The sequence below is a fragment of the Lissotriton vulgaris genome, chromosome 1_1 (assembly GCF_964263255.1).
Source record: "Lissotriton vulgaris chromosome 1_1, aLisVul1.2, whole genome shotgun sequence".
In the NCBI taxonomy this organism is placed as follows: Eukaryota; Metazoa; Chordata; class Amphibia; order Caudata; family Salamandridae; genus Lissotriton; species Lissotriton vulgaris.
Genome location: NC_141685.1, coordinates 726,295,813 through 726,316,227, shown reverse-complemented (window position 1 = coordinate 726,316,227; position 20,415 = coordinate 726,295,813). Strand labels below are relative to the sequence as shown.

At 45.5% G+C, this 20,415-nt stretch overlaps 1 protein-coding gene across 6 annotated transcripts in view; it reads right to left on the bottom strand.

The window, feature by feature from the left end:
* LOC147747718 (complement factor H-related protein 3-like) overlaps positions 1-20,415 on the bottom strand; it is a 966,023-nt gene that overhangs the window by 379,214 nt on the left and 566,394 nt on the right. For 4 of the 6 annotated variants that reach the window (XM_086955193.1, XM_086955216.1, XM_086955208.1 and 1 more), the window contains one exon: positions 19,345-19,548. The exons of the other annotated variants lie outside the window; for them this stretch is intronic. In XM_086955193.1, the coding sequence (XP_086811319.1) occupies positions 19,345-19,548 (204 nt within the window). The remainder of the gene's footprint in view (positions 1-19,344; positions 19,549-20,415) is intronic. 6 annotated transcript variants of the gene reach the window in all.

Sequence of the window (20,415 nt, the reverse complement as noted above, 5' to 3'; positions counted from 1 at the left end):
AAGATCGGAAAAGCACTTCGGTCTGCTAAGACAAGAGTCTCCTCAGGTAGGGTACCTCCTTAGAGAGATTCCAAACCTCCGTCAAGACCACTCCGTCGGGCATCCAAGTTGCCGATGAGCCCCACGTGACATGCGCCACTTTGTAAGAGTGAGACTCTCTGTAAGTCCACCAGTACAGGGGTTCACCAGAAATTTCCCCCTGAGCTCCACACCAATTCAAAGAACCAGAGTATGAATATTCTCGTATTTGTGAATACTTATATAAGTGCAGAAGTAATGTCTCTTTGCGTTCTTCTTAATAAACAATCATAAAGTTCAAAATGGTGGGAATTCCACTGCAGTATACAAATCCAAATTCCAACTTGTTGAGTAGTCCAAAGTGTATTTACTGATCGTTCTTCAAAACAACTTCTTTTGCAGCCAACACGTGTTTCGTCAAATGCTATATACACGCATCATATGACTTCATCAGGGCTGCAACCCAGAAAATCAAAATACATGATAGTACAGGGGTTCGCCCTTCTGCGGATTTAGGTTCTTAGACTAATAAATGGAGATTCGAACGGAAGCTGTAATATCAAAAGAAGTATTTATTATTTACTCAGGAGTGGAACTGCATCTATACAGAGCCCTCAGGCAATGTATGACGCAGTACATGGAGTACAGAAACCAAGGTGTTTATGTGCTGCAATAGTTGCAGTGTAAGCATAGAAGCTCAAAAAGAGGTGGTAGAAGTATTCGCAAGAATAGGTATTCACTTATAAGGTTAACAGAGAATGCTTAGTCAACAAAGTAGGGGGAGTAACATAGTTGCTGACATTAGCTAAAATAGCCTGACAGTTATACTAAAGACAGGTGCATTCTAACAGCTACAGGCCTTTCTGAGCATGTACATGGCTAACTAAATGGCTCCCACGAACAAAATGGTTTCAGCTCATGCTAAAAGTTATTTTGGTCGACTTTACCAGGGCTAAGGCCCTCTTGGTCTCAGCCCTCTAGAGCTCCTCATCAAGCTCTCTCAGCCTCTGCTCACAAGTGAGAAGCCAGCCAACTTTTTCTGATCTTCCTCACTTTCAGAGAACTCCTCCACCTTAGACGCAACTGGTAGTGTTTTCCCCCAGCGGGATAACTCATAATGTAATAGATGCCTCTAGATCCTCTCTCGACCTTTTCCTCACAGGCAGCCCCCTTTCCTTGCCGAACACACATAGCTCCTTCATTGTGTAGATGAACATGTGCCAGAAGTCAAGTTCCATTATGCAACAACTAACCAGAGTTTCAGTATCAAATAAATACTCCCAAAAGGACACCAGAAAACAGAAAAAACAGTATGTGGTTGCGTAATAGTCTGCACTCACTAGTAGAATACACCAATCACTGTATGTAAATCACAAATGCAAGTCCACGATCCTCACTGCTGACCGCGTACGTTAGAAACAGGGGTCTCTAGTTGGCAGAGGTAGGTACCTTTGTCCAAATAGGGGCCCTTGGTTCTAGACAGGGTAAGGGGTATTCACTCCTAAAATAACCCCTGCTCACCCCCATGGTAGCTTGGCACGAGCAGACAGGCTTATCCCAGAGGCAGTGTGCAAAGCATTTGTGAACACATACAGTAACACAGTGAAACCACCACAAAGGGATATCACACCAGTTTAGAAAAATTAGTAATCTTTATCTAAACCAAAACAAGACCAAATGACAAAAATCCTCAATACAGTATCAAAAATATCCTTAAAAATAGGTTATTCACTCCAATAAAGGTTCTAGCAACACATAACTCCACCTGGAGTTATCAAGGCGTCGTGACAGATAAAAATCCCGAAGAACAGCGCCAACCGCGAGGTGCATGGTGTCGGGCCCGGAGTCAAGCAGACCCAAAAGAACAGTACCTTAGATATTGATGAAAGCAAAGACACTGCACGGCGTCGGGGAGGTGAAGCTTCGTTGGCACCCTCAGCATTGGTTCTTTACGACCCCAGGGGAGGTGATGCCTCTGTTCCTTACTGCAGTGCAGAGGAGGCGAGACGTTGGTTCCTTATTTTGTTGGGGAGGAGATGTCTGGGGGCAAGGCATCGGTTCTTTACAACAGTGCAATGTTGATGGATTCGGGAGACACCCACGTCGAGTATCAGCTCGGCGTTGATGAAGCACCAGCGTCGATGAAGTCGGGGCTGCGGTGCGAGTCTGGACGGTGCGTCGTGGATGTCATGAGTGGTGTCCTTGGCTCCGGTGCAGGCAGGGGCCTCAATGACAGTTTCGGAGTTAATGTGGCACAGCGTCATCAGGCGTCGGGCCTACGGTGCACGTCAGGGCAGTGCGTCTTGCTCTTCATGAGCAGTGCCCGCGATTTCGGTGCAGGTTACAGTATCACTCGCTGGCGTCAGTGTTGCAATTTCCTTCTGTAGCAGCTGATAAGGCAGTTCCAGATGGTCTGGAGTCTGGGCCTCTCTTTCTACACCCAAAAATCCTTTGTTCCCTGGAGGCAGAGAGTGTCTGTTCCCAGCCAAAACCTGTTCTGTGGGGCACTTTGCAAGTGAACAAAAACCTCCATTGTCAGTGTGAGCTCTGGCTCCAGACACACCAAAGGAGGGCGGAGCCGTCATTGTAGAAGGCAGACACATCCTTATTCAGGTGAAGGTGCTACTCCTCCCACCAATCCAAATGCAGACCAGGCCTATTCAGCCCAGCCCTTACTCATCAGAATTCTAGAGCCGCTACCCCTCTCCATCGCCTGTCATCCAAAAGCCAGACACACAATAAACAAATCTAGCAGAGGCACACTGGATGGTTATTCAAGAAAATACCTACTTTCTAAAACTGGTATTTTCAAACACAAAATGTAAAAATCACCCTCAACGAAAGATCCACTTTAACATTCTGAGTTCAGGCATACTAAACTTTACATTTCTGTCTTGTTGCTATGGTCAGGTTTTGTTTACAAGATGTTATAATTTATAACTTATAAAGAGACTCCCCATTCTGTCCCATGGATACAGATAGCCTTGCAATAGTGAAAAACTAAATTGGCAGTATTTTATTATCAAGACATGCCACACATATCAGGGCATGTCCTACCTTTCACATAAAATGCACCCTGCTCACAGGAGTACTAATATGTAGAAAAGGGAAGCTTTATGGACTGGCAAGTGTGTGCACTTTGCCAAGCCGACATGGCAGTCGCAGACTGCACACAGACTCTGCAATGGCAGGCCTGGGTCACATTTTACAAGCTGCTTCTGTGGGTGGCACAATCAGTGCAGCAAGTCCACCAGCAGCCTTTGATTTACAGACCAATCATGGAAACCCTAATCCATAACACAATTAACAAAGAGAGCATATGCACCTTAGCACTGATCAGCATGGCAAAGTGCCCAGAGCAAGACAACCACCAACAATAAGTCAGAAAAAATACAGGAGGAAGGCAAAATCTTCTGGGATGACCCTGCAAAAAGGGCCAAGTCCAACACTAACCAATACGAGTTATCCACCAGAAGGGTGCCCAGCATTAGATTTAATAGCTAGGATGCTATGACTTTTGTAGCCACAACTGTTCACTTGGTCTAATCCCTATGTCTTCTGAAATAGACATATGTAATGGCCATCAACAAAAGTGCCTCATTCAGGGTCCCATAGTTTACCTTTGATTCATGCAATGTTCCAGCTTAGTAGTAAAAGGGTAATTTTTCTGTGCTACGCGATGGCATGTTACCTGTTCCTAGGACGCCATTATTGGACTTGGCCCTTTTTGCAGGGTCATCCCTAAACGTTTTGCCTTACTCCTAGCCTTTTTTCTATATGGTATTGGTGGTTTTAGGACTCTGGGCAATTTTGCACTGCTGTCCGGTTTAAAGTGTGTATGCTCTCTGTGGTAAATATGGTAAGATTGGTCTACACCTGTTTGGCCTATTTAATTTACCTGTCAGTCACTTGTAAAGTGGTATCTCATATACCCAGGGCTCGTAGATTAAATGCTGCATGTGGGCTTGCAGCACTGATTACGCCACACACCAAAGTAGCCTTTCAAACCTATGTCAGGCCTCTGCCATTGCAGGGCCTGTGCACACAGTGTCACTGCCACTGTGACGTAGCGGTAGCACCTAAAGTGTGTCCCATGTCTGTGACCCCCCTCTTACTAAATGTCTGTCACCCCTAAGGTAGTACCTAGCTAGCCCTATGGGCAGGGTGCACTGTAGGTAAAACTGTAGGTAAAAGGTAGGACATGTACCTTAAGTGTGTGACATGTCCTGGTAGTGACAAACAGCCATGTTGACTTCTCACTGCTGAGGGGCTGCCCTCCCATAGGAATGCATTGGGGATTCCCTGATAAGTGTTTCAGTAGTAATTCCTGATATGAGAGGCGCAGCATGGTCAAGTTTGATATATTTGGAAGTGATAATAAATGCTACGCAATGGTGGGCACAGATTTATTACAACTATTTCAGAAATGCCACTTTTAGAAGTGGGCCTTTATTTGTGCTGTGTGTCTGTCTGCCTGATGTGAATTGTATGTCAGGCTTTTGAGTGACAGGGGCTGGTGAGGTGTGTTTGGCTCCAGGATGGGCAGGGTGAGTCAGCGCTAGGTTGAATGGCACATCTGCATTTGGAGTGTTGGGAGGAGAGGTCCCTGAATAGGATTGTGCCTGCCCTAGTGAATGCTGGCTCCGCCCCCTGTGTTGCGTCCGATAACGAGCTCCACCTAACAATAGAGAAGAGAAGCCCTGTCAACAGAGTGCTCCAAATCCCCCCTGAACCAGTTGCATCTCGTTCCCCCAAAAGCCCTGTGCCAGGGCATAACAAAAAGAATCCTGATATAAATATAGGGGCTGTGACCCCATGATGGTTGTTGTTCCTGTGCTGGCGGTTGCTGGGCCTCAGGAGGAATCGACATAAAGGACTGCCTCCTTGCTGGAGGGCCCTGCGCACTGGCCTGCCTGGGCCCAGCTAAGCCCCTTCCCAGGACTTTCTCTCTGGACTACAGTGTCGGGAGGGCACTCTGCTCTTTGCTTGTCCAAGGAGAGCGTGGGCTTCGCAGCTGCCGCTCGCTGAGAGGGAATCCCTACATGGGAATACCCCCACAATTGATGCTCTCATCAGCGAAAGCCCACCCCGCATTTAGCAAGCCGAGCTGGTGCCCACACCACTTTTTGAGTTATTTTTAGGGGCGGGTGCCCATCCCCGCATTGTGGTGCCTTTTGCATATGCCCACCCAGCATTGTGCTTTATTCTTAAGGCGGGTGCTCATCCCGCACTGCGGTGCCAAGAAAGGCAATCACTGCTGTGACCCGGTTTTGCCAGACCCGGAAGCCAGGCGTCCTTGCCTGACTGTGGGTGGTGCATTTGAGGCCGAGAGAAGAGTGGTGCCGGAAGGAGGACGAGAGCCCACCCTGCCTCCATGAGACGCCACCAACTTTTCCCTGCATCCAGCCTGAGATTGGAGAAGACCCGGTCCCAGGAAGGGGGACGAGGTGAAGAGGAGCAAGGAGAAGTCCGGAGCCCTAGGAGAGGGCCCAGGTGAAGTGTGAGGAGTCCTGTGACCAGAGGAGTCTGCCAGAGTCTCCGGACACCAGCCGTGTCCTCGAGCAGCCAGGTTAGTATGGGCGGGACCTGGGAAGGCACCTTGCCTGTCACAAAGCCGGCGGGGAAGTCTGCAGAGCCCCGGTGAGTGGGGGCTCTAAGTGGTGTATTGAGGGCCCTTTAAAGGCTCATTTCTGGTGCCTGCTGTCCAGAGCTGACCCGCAAGAGAGCGGGCCGCTCTAACGTGAGGCACCCTGTTCTTAGGGCCCCATTGGCGGTCCAGGGGGTACGGCGGTGCCCGTGCCTCTTTCCTTTATTTACAGCCGTGCCACCCAAAGCGGACCGCTGCAACGTTTGGCTGCATTTCCCTTGAAGAGTCCCAAAGAGGGGCTCTGGCCATTTTCCTCAGTTGCGCCACCGTAGCGGGCAACTGTAAAGTTGAGAGAGCCCCAGTGAGGGCCTAGTAAGCACAGTAAATGCGGATGTATGTCAGTACAACACAATCAAAATGATCGCAGTATTTTACGACGCAGCCATTACAACGCAAGTTGTTACAACGACTTGCGTTGGAGGGCGCTGGATTGTGGATTCTTTTAATTTTCTATTCCAACTCCAGCCCAAGTAACAGTAGGGAAGGTGTTGGAATAGAAAATAAAACTATTCCTTTAACAAGAGCGCCCTCAGGCGCAAGTCGTAGTAACGAGTTGCGTTGTAATGGCTGCGTAGTAAAGAACATAGGGCATTGAAGCCCTCCAAGATATCCTGTTGGTTTGGGGTCAGTTGCAGGTTGGTAGGGAGAAGGCCCTACTGTGATTTATGTATGATGTGCCAGATTTAATTTATGCACCCTGAGTTATGCTTCTAATGATGTTTATGCTCATGAGGTTATTGCTTGTGCGTTTATTCTTAGGAGCGTATCTAATATTAATATGAAAAGGCTTAGGTCATTATAGTACCAGTAGTTACTGGTTGTATTCTGCATTTACTTACCTGGTCTGACCGTGGCCCGATTGGCCTGGTCCTGTATATAATTCCCTGTGAATATTGCCTAGTGCCAGTTGGCACTGTGTAAATGTGTGATTATGTTTCTAATTTGTTTACAATAATACAAAGGCTATTTTTGATATAATTTGTGTGGAGTTTCTTTTGTAGTGTGGCTAGTGTGTTGCTGCTGTGTGTGTGTGTTGCGCAAATGCTTTACACATTGCCTCTGGGATGAGCCTGACTGCTTGTGCCAAGCTACCAAGGGGGTGAGCTGGTGTTATCTTCCCTTGCCCTGACCCTGATCCAGCACTATTGTGACTTGTCTGCTGTGCCGTCACTCGATCTCTGTCAGAGAGGATGGAAATTCTGTTGTGGCAGGATTTCTCCTCTGGCCCTAGTCTTCCCTCATGGCCAACTTTGATGGTGAGCTAATGCATGCCCAGCTTTACCTTTGAGATGACAATAAGAGAACCCTGGTGAAAGGAGGGAGATATTTGAAACCATCCTGCCTGACCCAGACTACACACAACCTTTCTTTGTGTGTAAAAGCAATTGAATGCATACTTTTATTGTGATTTCTTTTTGTGTAGTTTGACATGTTTTTCAAAATGTTTGTTTTTTGCTTTGTAGTTTTTTGCAGTTGAAAACTATCTTTTTTTTTTCCTTTTGCGTTTTCCACAGTTGTTTGTGTTCTGTGTGGAGATGGTCTTCTAGGCATGAAAATATTAATGTATTAGTTTCCCCAGAGGCCACTACTTTGGGGCTGTGCATGAAGTAAATTGAAAAATGCTACATCTTTTTTATCACTTTCATCCTGTTGTATATGGAGCAATTCCTATAGAGCAGACTGTTGTCTTTTAGCCACTCAACTTTAGTGCATCTCAGCACAAGATTTGGCGTTGGAATGAACAGCCCTCAGGTGCTTCCACATGCCAATGGTTCCTATGGAATAATATCCAGCTTTTCTTCTATGGAGCACCTGGTATCACAAAGTGCACATTTCCTCCTGAACACTTTCATTGTTTTGACAGCTGAAAGTAAAAAATAAATGCAGTAGTGCTGATTCTTTCTCAGGTCTAGGGTAATGTCGTGCTGCAGAAGTTGACAAAATGGCAATAATGTAATCATCTTCTGATGCTGAACCTGTGATAGGCCTGGCCAAGTTGATGTGAGTTGTCTAGTTGTGTGTGAGGCCAAGCAGGACTGTGACTGTATTTACCTCAAACGGCCACTCGAAAACACCAATATGGTAGTGTTGGTGAGGAGAATTATTTGAGATGGTTTCTAAAGGCTATGGGCTTATTCTTTAAGAACATCAAATGTCTGCTTCCCTTTTTTTGATGTTGCATAGGTACCATGGTACTCAAATGGTTATCATAGCACCAATTACAGAGTGGAACGTGACTCGCTCAAGGCCTTTACTTCATTTATCATTCCACTGGAGTACTGCATACCCCAGAATGTTTTTTCAAAAACTGTGATTTTACTATAAATATAAAATGTTATTTATGTTTAATCCAAGGAGTTTCTTCATGAGCACAAATAACCACAATCTCTACTAGTATTTAGTAAAATGTCTGTTTCTAGGTGTTGCGGTACCATGGTACCCTGAAATATTACTAAGGTACCTATGTCTTTTAGTAAAGTCACTTTTCTTTGGGGCTTAGCACTGTATTCTTAAACCTTCAAGAAGTTCATTCCTCTTTGATATCATTTTAGACCTGTTGCTCACTGAGGGCAGACCTTTCTAGCTCTAATCCTTATTTTTTTGTGTATTTTCTTTTTCCTGGGGAACATCATTAAAAATATGGTATCTGGAGGAGATAATACACCACTCCAGACCCCTCAGGATGTTGAGGATGAGGAAGACAGTACAAGACTTTGAATCAGTGGATTGGGACTTCCACCAGAGACCTGCTAGAAGAAGGTCAGTGACAAGATCATCACTCATAAAATATTCAATAGGGACTTTAGTTGTGGTGCAAAAAATTAAATATTTCATGCACAAGCCCTGAAATATGTGGCTCAAAATATAGTACCTTGCATTCAAGCATCACTGACATAGTGATGTAGGTGCATCAATGTTTGCTGACGCTGGGGTACCTGAAGAACGTTTAAGTGAAATATGGTGCCGCTGTTAGAATTAGCCGCACCTTCATTTTCTGTTCAGGCGGGCAAAGTGAGTGGCTGCACCTACTTACAAGTAGATGTCTGAGTGGGATTGTCAATGAGACCCCTTTCACCCCTTGTTAGAAATGGGGGTCTCTAGTTGGCAATGGCTAGGGCCACTGTCCAAATAGGGACCCTTCTTCCTAAGTCAGGGCAAGTGGGCTACCCCTCTCGACAAACCCTCCTCAACACTGTGGTAATGTAGCACGAGCAGTTAGGCCTATCTCAGAGGCAGTGTATGAAGTATTTATGATCATGTACAACAAGGCAGTAATAACACCACAAAAGGACACAACTCAGGTAGGTATAGAAAAAGAATATATCTATCCAACAGTTTAACTCAAAACTTTCAAAACGTTACAACTGCAATTCACATCAACCCGTAGGGACTCAAAAAGACAATGACCTATTCACCAAGGCGTGACACTGACAGCTCAGGGCCGGGGCCTACATGTCCCGTTGCGCACCAGATACCTGTCGTTGAAAGGGTACACAGCACGCAGCTTCTCGAAGAAGCAGAGAAGGTAACGGGCGGACTCCCAGTGACCAAAAGTCTCTGCAGCAGCGAGCACCCACAATAATTTGTGCACTCGGGGACAGGCGGGCCCTCAGCGGCAGTAGCACAAGACTGCGGTGTCACGGGCTGGTGGTGTCGCGGACTCTCGTTGTGTAGTTCTGTGATGGGTTCACAGCGGTAACAGCTCTCTCTTAGCTGAGGTGGCCCACCAGACGATAGCGACAATCTTCAACAAGGGGGAACAAGGTGTGGGCACACAGCGGCAGCAGCTCTCCTAGATGCGGCGGCCCATGGGACAAATCACGATGATGCAAAGTTGCCAAAGGTGCGGGCGCTCAGTGGCCGCATGTCTCTCTTAGCTGCAGCTGGCCACAGCATGAGCCGCAAGGGTGCAGGAGTTGGCTAGGGTGCGGACACGCGGCAGCAGCTCTCTCTTAGCTGCGGCGGGACCACACAGCAGATCACTGTCTCGACCAGGCTGGCACAGCGGAGGACGCTCAACGGCTACAGCTCTGTCTTAGCTGGGGTGATCCACCCAGGTTCAGCGAAGGGCTTAAAGGTGCAGCTTCTGGCAGGCTCTCAGTGGCGGCAACTCTCTCTCAGCTGCAGCTGCCCACATGGATCCAGCGAAAGATTTGAAGGTGTCGATTTAGGCGGGCTCTCAGCGGCGGTAGGTCTATCTTAGCTTCAGCGGCCCACACAGGTTTAGCAACAGTTTCAAAGGTTCAGATTTAGGCGTGCTCTCAGTGGCGGCAGCTCTCTCTTAGCTGCAGCGGCCCACGCAGGGTTAGCAAAAGTTTCAAAGGTTCAGATTCAGACAGGCTCTCAGTGACGGCAGCTCTCTCTTAGGCTGCAGCGTCCCACGCAGGTTTAGCAAAAGTGTTGACGGTGCCCAGTCCGTCGTCCTCACAGAAGAACTAGAGGATCCGGATTACTCAACAGAGGCCTCACCTGCAAGTAGAATTCCTCACACAGAAATTCCAACAGCTGACTGGGTGAAGTCTAATGTCCCTGAGGCTTCTGCAGAAGGCGATCTGGATTTTAGGCCCTCGGGAAGTTTCTTCGGCAAGCTTGGTGAAAGTTTCAAAGTCCTTTCCTCGGTTCACTCGTACAGAGTTTCATCTTGACATCCAGAAGGAACACACCCGGACAAAGTTCTAGCGCAGCATATTATACCTAAAAAGTCTTTGTTCTCTAAGGTCACAAATCACTGAGGGCCCAATGTAGGTCAGTCGGTAACGGCCGAAAATCGGTATTTTCGGCCGTTACCGATCGGTAAATAGGTGATAGGCATGTAGGGGGCATTATTTTACCGAATCGGTAAAATTACCGAATCGGTAATTTTAACGATTTGGTAAAATAAAAATTTGGTAAATTTACTGAATCTAAGCCACCCATATGTAGGTGGGACTCTTCAGAGTTCCAGTAGCCTTACCGAATCGGTATTTTACCATCAAATCCAATTTGATGGTAAAATACCGATTCCGGTGTGCATGCACATGTGTGCATGCACACCTATGCCAAGTGACAGGCAGACCTGCCCTTAGGGCATGTATGCCTGCCACATGGCACCCGAGCCTGTTTTGGCGGTGCCAGAGGGTGTCAAAGTGACACCCCCTGCACCCTTGTGAAAATCGGTATTTACCGATTCGGTAAATACCGAATCCGTAATGCCCATTCATTCCTATGGGCTTCAAAGCCCATAGGAATGAATGGGCATTACCGATTCGGTATTTACCGAATCGGTAAATACCGAAATCATCCGATTCGGTATTCCAGCACATCTGAAATACCTACATGTCGACCCCATAGATTTACCGATTTTTAATTACCGAATCGGTAAAATTCGGTAATTTAAAATCGGTAAATCTATTTCACCTACATCTGGCCCTGAGTCTAGTCCGAACTAGTTCGGTGGGGTCGGGGAGCACTTGGTTTATGAGGCGACATCCTGCCCTTTCAGAATGAGGGGGCCTGCTATCAGACACCCAGTGGGAGGTGGAGCCATCATTCACCTTGTTAGGCACGTCCCGGCTCGGACCAAAGAGTCACCCTTCCCCATGCTCTGAATACCGATCTCTCTCTCTCCAGCCAGGTCTGACCCAGCTGGCCCTGCTGCCTCAAAACCTTACGCCAATACAGATACTCACAACAGCCTACAGTAAAGTTTAGGCAAGAAACTACAGCGTTTCCAGAAGAGGCATTTCACAACATGTGATATATTAACGGCCCTTACTAAAAGGTGTCCTGAGCATAAACATATCAAACTCGAAGTTCCTATCAGGTTCCTAGGGCTCGATAGGATGATAGAAAGTAAACCTGAATCGGTCCATCCTGGCCTATGAGAACAGATCATTTTATAGTGGCGACAATGAAATGGAGGGTAACTCACTATTGGAACAGGCTACACAGATGTAGGCATTATGGTTGTCCTAATTCATACAGTCATTTATATACAGTGAGCATTCGTACTGTGGCACTGATTAGCACTGGCAGAGCACCCAGAGCATGTAAATCCAGCCAAGACAAAAAATAGGAAGTGTAGAGGTGAAGGTGGACCCACGCCATTGATACCAGGTCTAACACCTCTCAAGAGGTCTGCCCACAGAAATATTACAGGCCCATTTAAGTGACATTTGCCCCATATTTGCCACCGTAGGAAGGCACTGTGCTGTGTGTAGAAAAATTCTTTGTGTAGGTGAACGAAGTGTCACCAAGATGAAACGTGATGCTTGCCTATCACGCTACATGTCAAAAGTGGTTTATTGTTTATTAATCCACGTTTAGAATTCCTGTTTTTTCCACTGTCTTTGTTCTTTCCGCAGAAAAGAAAATATAGACAATTTAAAAAAAAAACACAATAGGTCTACGTTCCGTTTAGAACGACCATAACTGGTTGAAAAATAGAAAGGGAAATGCTACTTACCAGTATGCATCTGTTCTTGGCATGCAGAGCTGTGGAGATTCATACTAGTGCATATAGTCTGGAACCTAGTGTTGGGCTCAGGTGCTTGCACATTGTTGTTGTCTTGGAAGAAGTCTTTTGTAGTCAAAAGATAGGTGACTCCTCCCTTGGACTACAGTGCGCATGGGCATCACCTCCATCCTCAGATTGTTTTTTCGCCATGAAGAGAAATGATGGAGGTTGTAAGAAAGAGAAAGATGTCCATGTAAATGTATCTAAGTAAGATAAGACTGGACAGATACAGGCTCCGGGGAGGCGGTGGGCGTATGAATCTCCACAGCTCTACATGCCTCGAACAGATGCATACTGGTAAGTAGCATTTTCTGTTCGAGGCATATGAGCTGTGGTATTCATACTATTGCCTAGACTAAACAGCAGTGCCTCCCCTAGCGGTGGTCACCTGTATCAGTTGCAGTAGACTGGAAGAGAGTCTTAAGAACAGCCTGGCCTACAGCAGCTTGTGGCTTTGCCTGCATGTCTACACAATAATGTTTAGTTAAGGTATGTATAGTAGACCATGTAGCTGCCTTGCAGATGTCTTCTAAGGGAATATTCCTTAGGAAAGCCACTAAAGCTCCTAGTTTGTGTGTTGAGTGTGCCCTAGGGGGAACTGGTAAAGTGCGTTTAGCCTTTTGGTAGCAGATTTGTATACATTTGACTATCCACCTGGCATCACCAGCTTTGGAAATTGGATTGCCTTTGTGAGGTGGACCAAAAGCTACAAACAGTTGTTTAGTTTTCCTCAATTGTTTAGCTCTGTCGATGTAATACAGAAAAGCTCTTTTAACATAAAGAGTATGTAGAGCTCTTTCCGCTACAGTGTCTGGGTTTTGAAAAAACACTGGTAATTCTACTGATTGATTTAGATGAAAATTAGAAATTACTTTTGGGAGAACTTTACGATTTGTACGAAGAACCACCTTAGGATGCATTTGTAAGAATGGCTCTTGTATGGTGAGTGCCTGGATCTCACATACCCTCCGGAGAGAGGTGGGGGCATATTATCAAGCACGGTGTTAATATTATCAATCACGGCATTAAAATTATCGCTGTTTTAACGGCAGAAAACTGCTGCTAAAGAGGCAATAATGGGCTTGATAATATGCCGTAGAGAATTCCAATAGAAGCCCATGTTGACAGCAGAACATGGGCTTCTATGGGAACTCCCGAGGGCATATTATCAAGCCCATTATCGCCGCTTTAGCTGCAGTTTCTGCCACTAAAGCGGCGATAATTCTAACCCCGTTTCTTGATAACATGCCCCATATTGCAACAAGGAAAGCTACTTTCCATGTGAGGAACTGTAATTCACATTTGTGTAAAAGCTCGAATGGGGGATCCATTGGGTGTAGTTAACACTATATTAAGATTCCACACTGTTGAGGGTGGTAATCTTGGTGGAATTATTCGTTTAAGGCCTTCCATGAAGACTTTGATTTCAGGGACCCTAAACAATGATAAATGCTGTCTGTTTTGGAGATATGGAGCCAGGGCAGCAAGATGTAACCTAATCGAAGAGTATGCCAGGTTATATCTTTGTAGATGCAGTAGATAACAAATAATGTTTTGAATGGAAGCGTCTAACGGGTTAATGTTGTTGGTATTGCAGTAAATTACAAAACTCTTCCATTTAGCTGCATACCAAGCCCTGGTAGTGGGTCGTCTGACTTCTTTAAGAATATGAATGTAGTCGTGTGGAAGGTTAAGATAACCAAACTCTAGGACTTCAGGAGCCAGATTTCCAGGTTCAGCTGTGCTGGATTGGGGTGCCTGATCTCTTCACGGTCCTGCGTGAGCAGTGTTGGGGTGAGATGTAGTTTTTGATGTGGCACTACTGAGAGTACAAGGAGAGTCGTGAACCAAGCTTGCCTTGCCCATGTGGGAGCAACCAGGATCATTGTTAGAGACTGTTTCTTGAGCTTGGGCACCACTAGTGGAATGAGTGGGAGAGGTGGAAAAGCGTAAGCCAGACAAGTTCATTCATATCGCATTGCCCTTGGACAACAGGTGTGGAGACCTGGCGGTGAAGGTTTGGCATTTGGCGTTTTGGTGTGTGGCGAACAGATCTATGTCTGGTTGGCCCCACATGTGGAAAAAAGGGTTTAGGAACCTGTGGATGAAGTTCCCACTCGTGTATTTGTTGCGTCTGATGACCGAGCAGATCCACAATCTGATTCTCTATGCCTGGGAGATGTTCTGGTAAAATGTGTATATTTAATGGAAAGGCCCATTTCCATATTCTTTGTGCCAGTTGAGACAGCTGAAAAGAATGCTTTCCTCCTTGTTTTTGTATATAATACACCACTGTCATATTATCTGTGCGGAGTGGGACATTTTTGTTCAGTAGATGCATTTAAAATGCTTTCAGCGCTAGAACAGTTTTTGTTGTGCTAGGTGATTGATGTGGAGCGTTTTTTGGTGAGCGGTCCACTTGTCTCGAATAGTGTAATTTAGGAGATGGACACCCCATCAGGAGAGGGATGCATCTGCTGTTAGCACGATCTGTGGAATGGGCTCTTGGAACAGCTGCCCTTTGGGCAGGCTTTGTGTCTTCCACCACTGCAGAGAGCGGTGAGTGCGGCTGTCTACCAACACTAGGTCTGTCAGGTGTCCTTGAGCCTGATTCCATTGACGTGCTAAACATTCCTGTAAGGGGCGCATCTGAAGTCTTGCATGAGGTACTATGAAAATGCAAGAAGCCATCATCCCTTTAAGCTGCATAAACACTCTCGCTGGAAGGGAGTGTTGTGGTTGACATTTTGTGATGAGTGCTTAAATACAGGAAATCCTGATGGGATTGGGGTATGCTAGAGCCTTGTAGGTGCCTATTGTGGCTCCTAAGTACTAATGTATGTTGGAGGGTTGTTTGTGAGACTTGGCGTGGTTGATTGTGAACCCCAAGTTGTGTAGTAACTGCATAGTCCGGTAGGTGTGTTAAACACACTGACTGTGCGACTTGGCTTTGATGAGCCAATCGTCCAAGTATCCGAAAACATTAATTTGTTGTCTGCGCAGGTGTGCTGCCACCACTGCAAGACACTTGGTGAATACCCTGGGTGCTGTGGTGATTCTGAATGGGAGAACCTTAAACTGATAGTGTTGTCCGTCTACTACAAACCTGAGATATTTCCTGTGAGCAGGGTGAATGGGAATACGAAAATAGGCATCCTTGAGATCTAGTGTGGCAAGGAGATAGCTTTGTTGTAGCAGTGGGAGGACTTGTTGCAGTGTGATCATATGAAAATGATCTGACTATATGTATAAGTTCAGAGGTCTCAGGTCTAGTATGGGTCTGAGCGTACCGTCCTTCTTGAGTATTAGAAAATACAGAGAGTAAACCCCTGTTCCCTGTAGATCTGTTGGAACTGGTTCCATTGCGTGCTTCTGAAGCAGTGAAAGAACTTCTTGTTTAAGCAGCAACAAATGTTCTGTGGACATTGGACGCTGTTTGGGTGGGGTGTGAGTGAGTTCCAGGCAGTAACCATGTCAGATGATTTGTCTCACCCACCTGTCTGTAGTGATGGAGTTCCAGACAGGTAGGAACTGAGAGAGTCTTCCTCCGACTGGAGTATGATGGTCTGGAGGGAGCGGTGGAAAGTTATTGTTTGTTAACAGTAGAGGTAAGAGTGTTGGTACCTTGTCCTCTGCCTTTTGTGTTATTTCCTCTATATCCACCTCTGAAAAATACTCGGTTTCGGTATGTTTGGTAGGTAGTTTTAAAAGAGGAAGAGGCGGCGTCGGTGTTAATGCTTTTGGACACGCCGCTATAAAAGGAGTGACAAAAGGAGCCACGTGTAGGAGTAGACTGCAATGCTCCCATCGATTTAGCAGTTGTCCTGTGTCTACAGTGGGGCCAAACAGTTGTTCATGATTGAACAGCTGATTGAGAATTGTGGTTTACACATCTTGTTTAAATCTGAAGATGCATAGCCATGCATGTCTCCGTAGCAGCAAACTAGTGTTGATGGATCGAGATGCTGTTTCTGCAACATCTAGGGTGCATTTAATAGATTCATTAGTTATTAATGTATCCTCTTGGATTAGGTAAATGTTGTATAATTCCCTCTAGCTCATCGTAGTGAGCCCTATAATTTCTGGGAAGTAATGCTAGAGCATTAGCTATCCTCCAGGTATCAGAGGCCTGAGAGGCAACTTGTTTGCCTGAGGCATCTAATAACTTGGGCTCTTTGTCCGGAGGTGGTACATCACGGGAGGCTTGCGAGTTGGCCCTCTTTTGAGCATTGGTCACTACTAAAGAGTCTAATGGGAGTTGACCCTTAATGTAGGTGGGATCATTAGGGGCGGGTTTATATTTTCTCTCAATTTTTGGGTTGAGAATCCTAGCTCTGACAGGGTCTTTAAAGATGTCTGGAACATGTTTAATGACACCCTTTACCATAGGTAGCGTTTGCACCGACCTTTGTGTATGTTCAAATGTGTCCACGAGAAAGTCTTCTGTGGGTTCTGAATGCATTTGTACACCATGATATTGGGCAGCTTTATCAATAATTTGGGAGAAGCTAACAGTGTCATCTGGAACAGATGGTTTATCTGGCAGTGCATCTTGGTCAGGCAGGTCAGTAGGATCTACAGGGGTCTCGTAGTTGTCCCATGGATCAGGAATATCGTAAGGATCCCCATAAGGGTCATTATTCCCACCCCAAAGATCATCTTCATCCTGTGGTGGTGGTGAGTATGGGGGAGGTGTGGGTGGTTTTAGAGGTGGTAGAGGTAGAGGAGGAAGAAGAGAAGAGGGTCCTATCGGGAAAGTAGCACATTTTTCTCTTTTTTAGCACTGGTGGAGTGATAGAAGTGTTCGGCTTCCTCTTGTTCCGAGGGACATTGATGACATGACCTGTTTTTGGGTCGATGTACAATGTCTTTTGTTTCGGATCTGGGTGAAACAGCTCCTCATCCTCTGAGTCTTATGTCGGTGTCGGTTTTCTCGGCACTGACTTTTTCGGCTCTGGCTTTTTCAGCTCCGAGGTCATTTTTGGTTTAGACACCGGAGCCTTAGGAGGGTCCTTGGAGTCCTTCGGCTTTGGTGTTCAGTCTGTTTTTTTCTTCGCTTCCGAAGGGTGTTTATGTCTTTTCGGATCCGAGGCCTTTGTTTTCGGTGGTGGAGCAGTAGGTACCGTGGCCTTTTAGGGATCAGCGGGAGCAGGGCCTGATCCATTTTTAGGCATCCACGGTGGTTTGGGAGCCCAGTGATGTGGCTTGCTTGGCACAGAGCCACCAGAGAGTTTTTCTTGTGTCGGAGCCAGGCCTGGGAGTGGTGCTTTTGAAGTCCATTTATGATCGCGACTTTGGCCTGCAGGTGAAGTCTTGACCAGAGCTTTAAGTTTTTAAAGAAGGGGTTGGGAGAGGGATAGGGGCAGATGTACTCACTCTTTGACCAGGAGTGATCGGTGTCAGCATCATCAGCCTCTGATACGATGTCCATATCATCCGAATCCTCTGCCTCTGGAACAGAGGGGCCTTCATCAAAGATGTCTTCATCAATGATGTCTTCCGGCACCGCTGCCGATCGCTGTGCCATCGCATGCCGCCTGGCTCAGTTATCCAGAATAGTCTTATTGGACTTGAAGGAGTGGCAGGCGTGGCAATATTTTTTCCCTTTGTTCGGGCGAGAGACAAATGTTGCAGACTTTGTGCTGGTCGTTGTGTGGTAATTTAACTCCACACTAGGGGCATTTTCTGAACGGAGTTCTTTCCATGAGCTGGAGGCCCGAATGGCGTCGATAGGCCCAACAGTCCTCGTCGGAGACTGGAGTTGGTAGATGAGTTTAGTTTGTGGGAAAAAAACACGTGAACAGAACAATACCATCGAGTTTGAAGAGTTTAAAGAAGTTTGTGCATTGAAAAACAAGTTTGGTAACAAGTACTAAACAAGAGCGCAAAAGTTACATCTGTACCCAATGGCGGAAAAAAACTATCTGAAGATGGAGGTGATGCCCATGCGCACTGTAATCCAAGGGAGGAGTCCCCTATCTCGTGACTACAAAAGACTTCTTCAAAGACAACACCAATGTGCAAGCATCCGAGCACAACACAGGTGGCGGACTATATGCACTAGTATGAATCCCACAGCTCATATGCTTCGAATCTAATCTTTATGTTATTTTTCATGCATGTCACTATGTTTTCAACATACTAGTAGTAAGAACAATGCAGTACGGCAATCATATTTGTTGTTATCTATTGCCACTAAAACAGAGTGGAAAACTGTGCTGTATCTAGTAAGAAATGGCATATTTGTCCCCCAAAAGCTGGTGAATTTTTTGTTTCTGTGCACCAATGAAGAAATGTTCTCACCATAATGTAAGGGTGTATGTGTTATTAGTTGCATATACTTTGTATTGGGAGTGGACCATTCAAATTTAAATTGTACTTACACATTTTGTATGTGTGCTGTAGAATATAGCACATATGCAACGTCAGAAAAAAGTGGAGACATTTGAGTTTTGAGGAAGCAGAAGGCCAGGCCCTGCAGCCAACTCTTTATATGCAGACAACCCCTACAGCCATGTGCTTTGTGTGTTGTCTACTGGGCTTGTACTCCAGGCCCTACACCCAACCCCACCACAGGGGGGCAATGTCCACTGCACACACCCATCCAAGACCCTACTGCAGCCGTCTAAATTTAGATTAAGAAGGGAGTTGTCCTCAGGGCAAGGCCTTCTGCCAGGTCATGAACCCAAAGCCACGAGAGGAAGCAAAGGCTCCCAAAAGTTCCTAACCCGCATTTACTTCCTCTTATATTTGTGTATATGGGGAATATTAGATACCTTGTTGCTGATTTGATTTTAGTCTTTCGGTGTGTTGCTCTATTCCAGTGACAGTTGCTGCTGCTGTGTAATACTGGAGTGCTCTTGGCTTCTACAATTAGCAAAGGCTGGAAATTCTCTAAGTCTTCAGTAGAAAGTGCAGAACCTGTGTAGTGCTCTCGTAGAACCAATGGCGAACTTGTGAGCCATGCCAATGCTGTCATATAATTACAAGAAGGCTAGTCTTTCAACTGTCTCCTTACATTTACAAAATATAAAAAATAGCCTGACGTGGGGACTGGCTTTGAATATGTATCCTAAGAAAACTGTGAATAACAACAACAACAATAACAATATTAATAATAAATGCAATAATGATAGACTTTATTAGCCCTGAGTTCGCCCTTTAGAATATATAAATGACTCACTGCGGCATCTTGGTGCAGGGGTCCATCCTTCGTCAGTACATGCGATTGTACTAGATCCATGTCCTGATTCAGTTACATTGCCTCTATCACACTCATAATATATTTCTCTTCCATTTGTCATTGGAAAAAAGTAAATTCGAAAGTACCTATAACTCCAGGAACTTAGTTTTCCGTTTTCTATTTCTGGATAATCACAGGTTTTACCTGAGAAAAAAGCAAATTATTTAAGCCTTGCTCTGAATATTAAAATATAACTTCATCATTCACTTTGGAATGTGTACGAGCAGTGTGCAAGAGAATTCAGTACCATGTTACTCATTTCTTCGATTTTTACAATTTCACTGAAGAAGCATTTTTAACCAAAACTCTATGTTTTTATTGAGCCACTGGCAGCATTTCACCAAATTTCAGTCTCAGCTAAATTGATAGCATGCATTGTTTGACTACCTACATCACAGAATCTATATGAGTGGCTACAGAAAGCTTTTGACATCCTGATACCACTCAAAACCACACAACAGAACAAAAGAAAAAAAGCGCTTTGGAGAAACATAGAAATAAAAGACATAAAACAACAAATTAGAATGCTGCAACGTACCTGGCTCAAAACAAACGCCAAACAAGACAAACTTCACCTACAGAAAATTAACAGATTATATAAGTCGGCTACCAAAAAAGCTAAGAAAAGGTACTATTCAGACAGAATTCAAAACGCTAAATGTGCAAATAGAGAATTTCGAAAACCAAATTGCCTGGAAGGAACTCATCCTGTTACTCAAGATTTCACCGTCAAACTGGCAAATCATTACACGGACAAAGCAGACACGTTGGACTCGTACTTAAAATAGAAACAAAGCACCAGCACTAACCCTTGTACAAAACAACTATCCAAGAATGCTCTAATCAAGCCTCTCTGTTCCTTCCAACACATCTCACATGATGAATTTATGAAGCTGGTCAAAGCAAGCAGGCCTGCCGGCAGCCCTTCTGACCCTTGTCCGCCACAAACTTTCAAGACAATTCTTTTAACAACCTCTGCTGCCATTCCAGTAAAAAGAATCATCAACGATT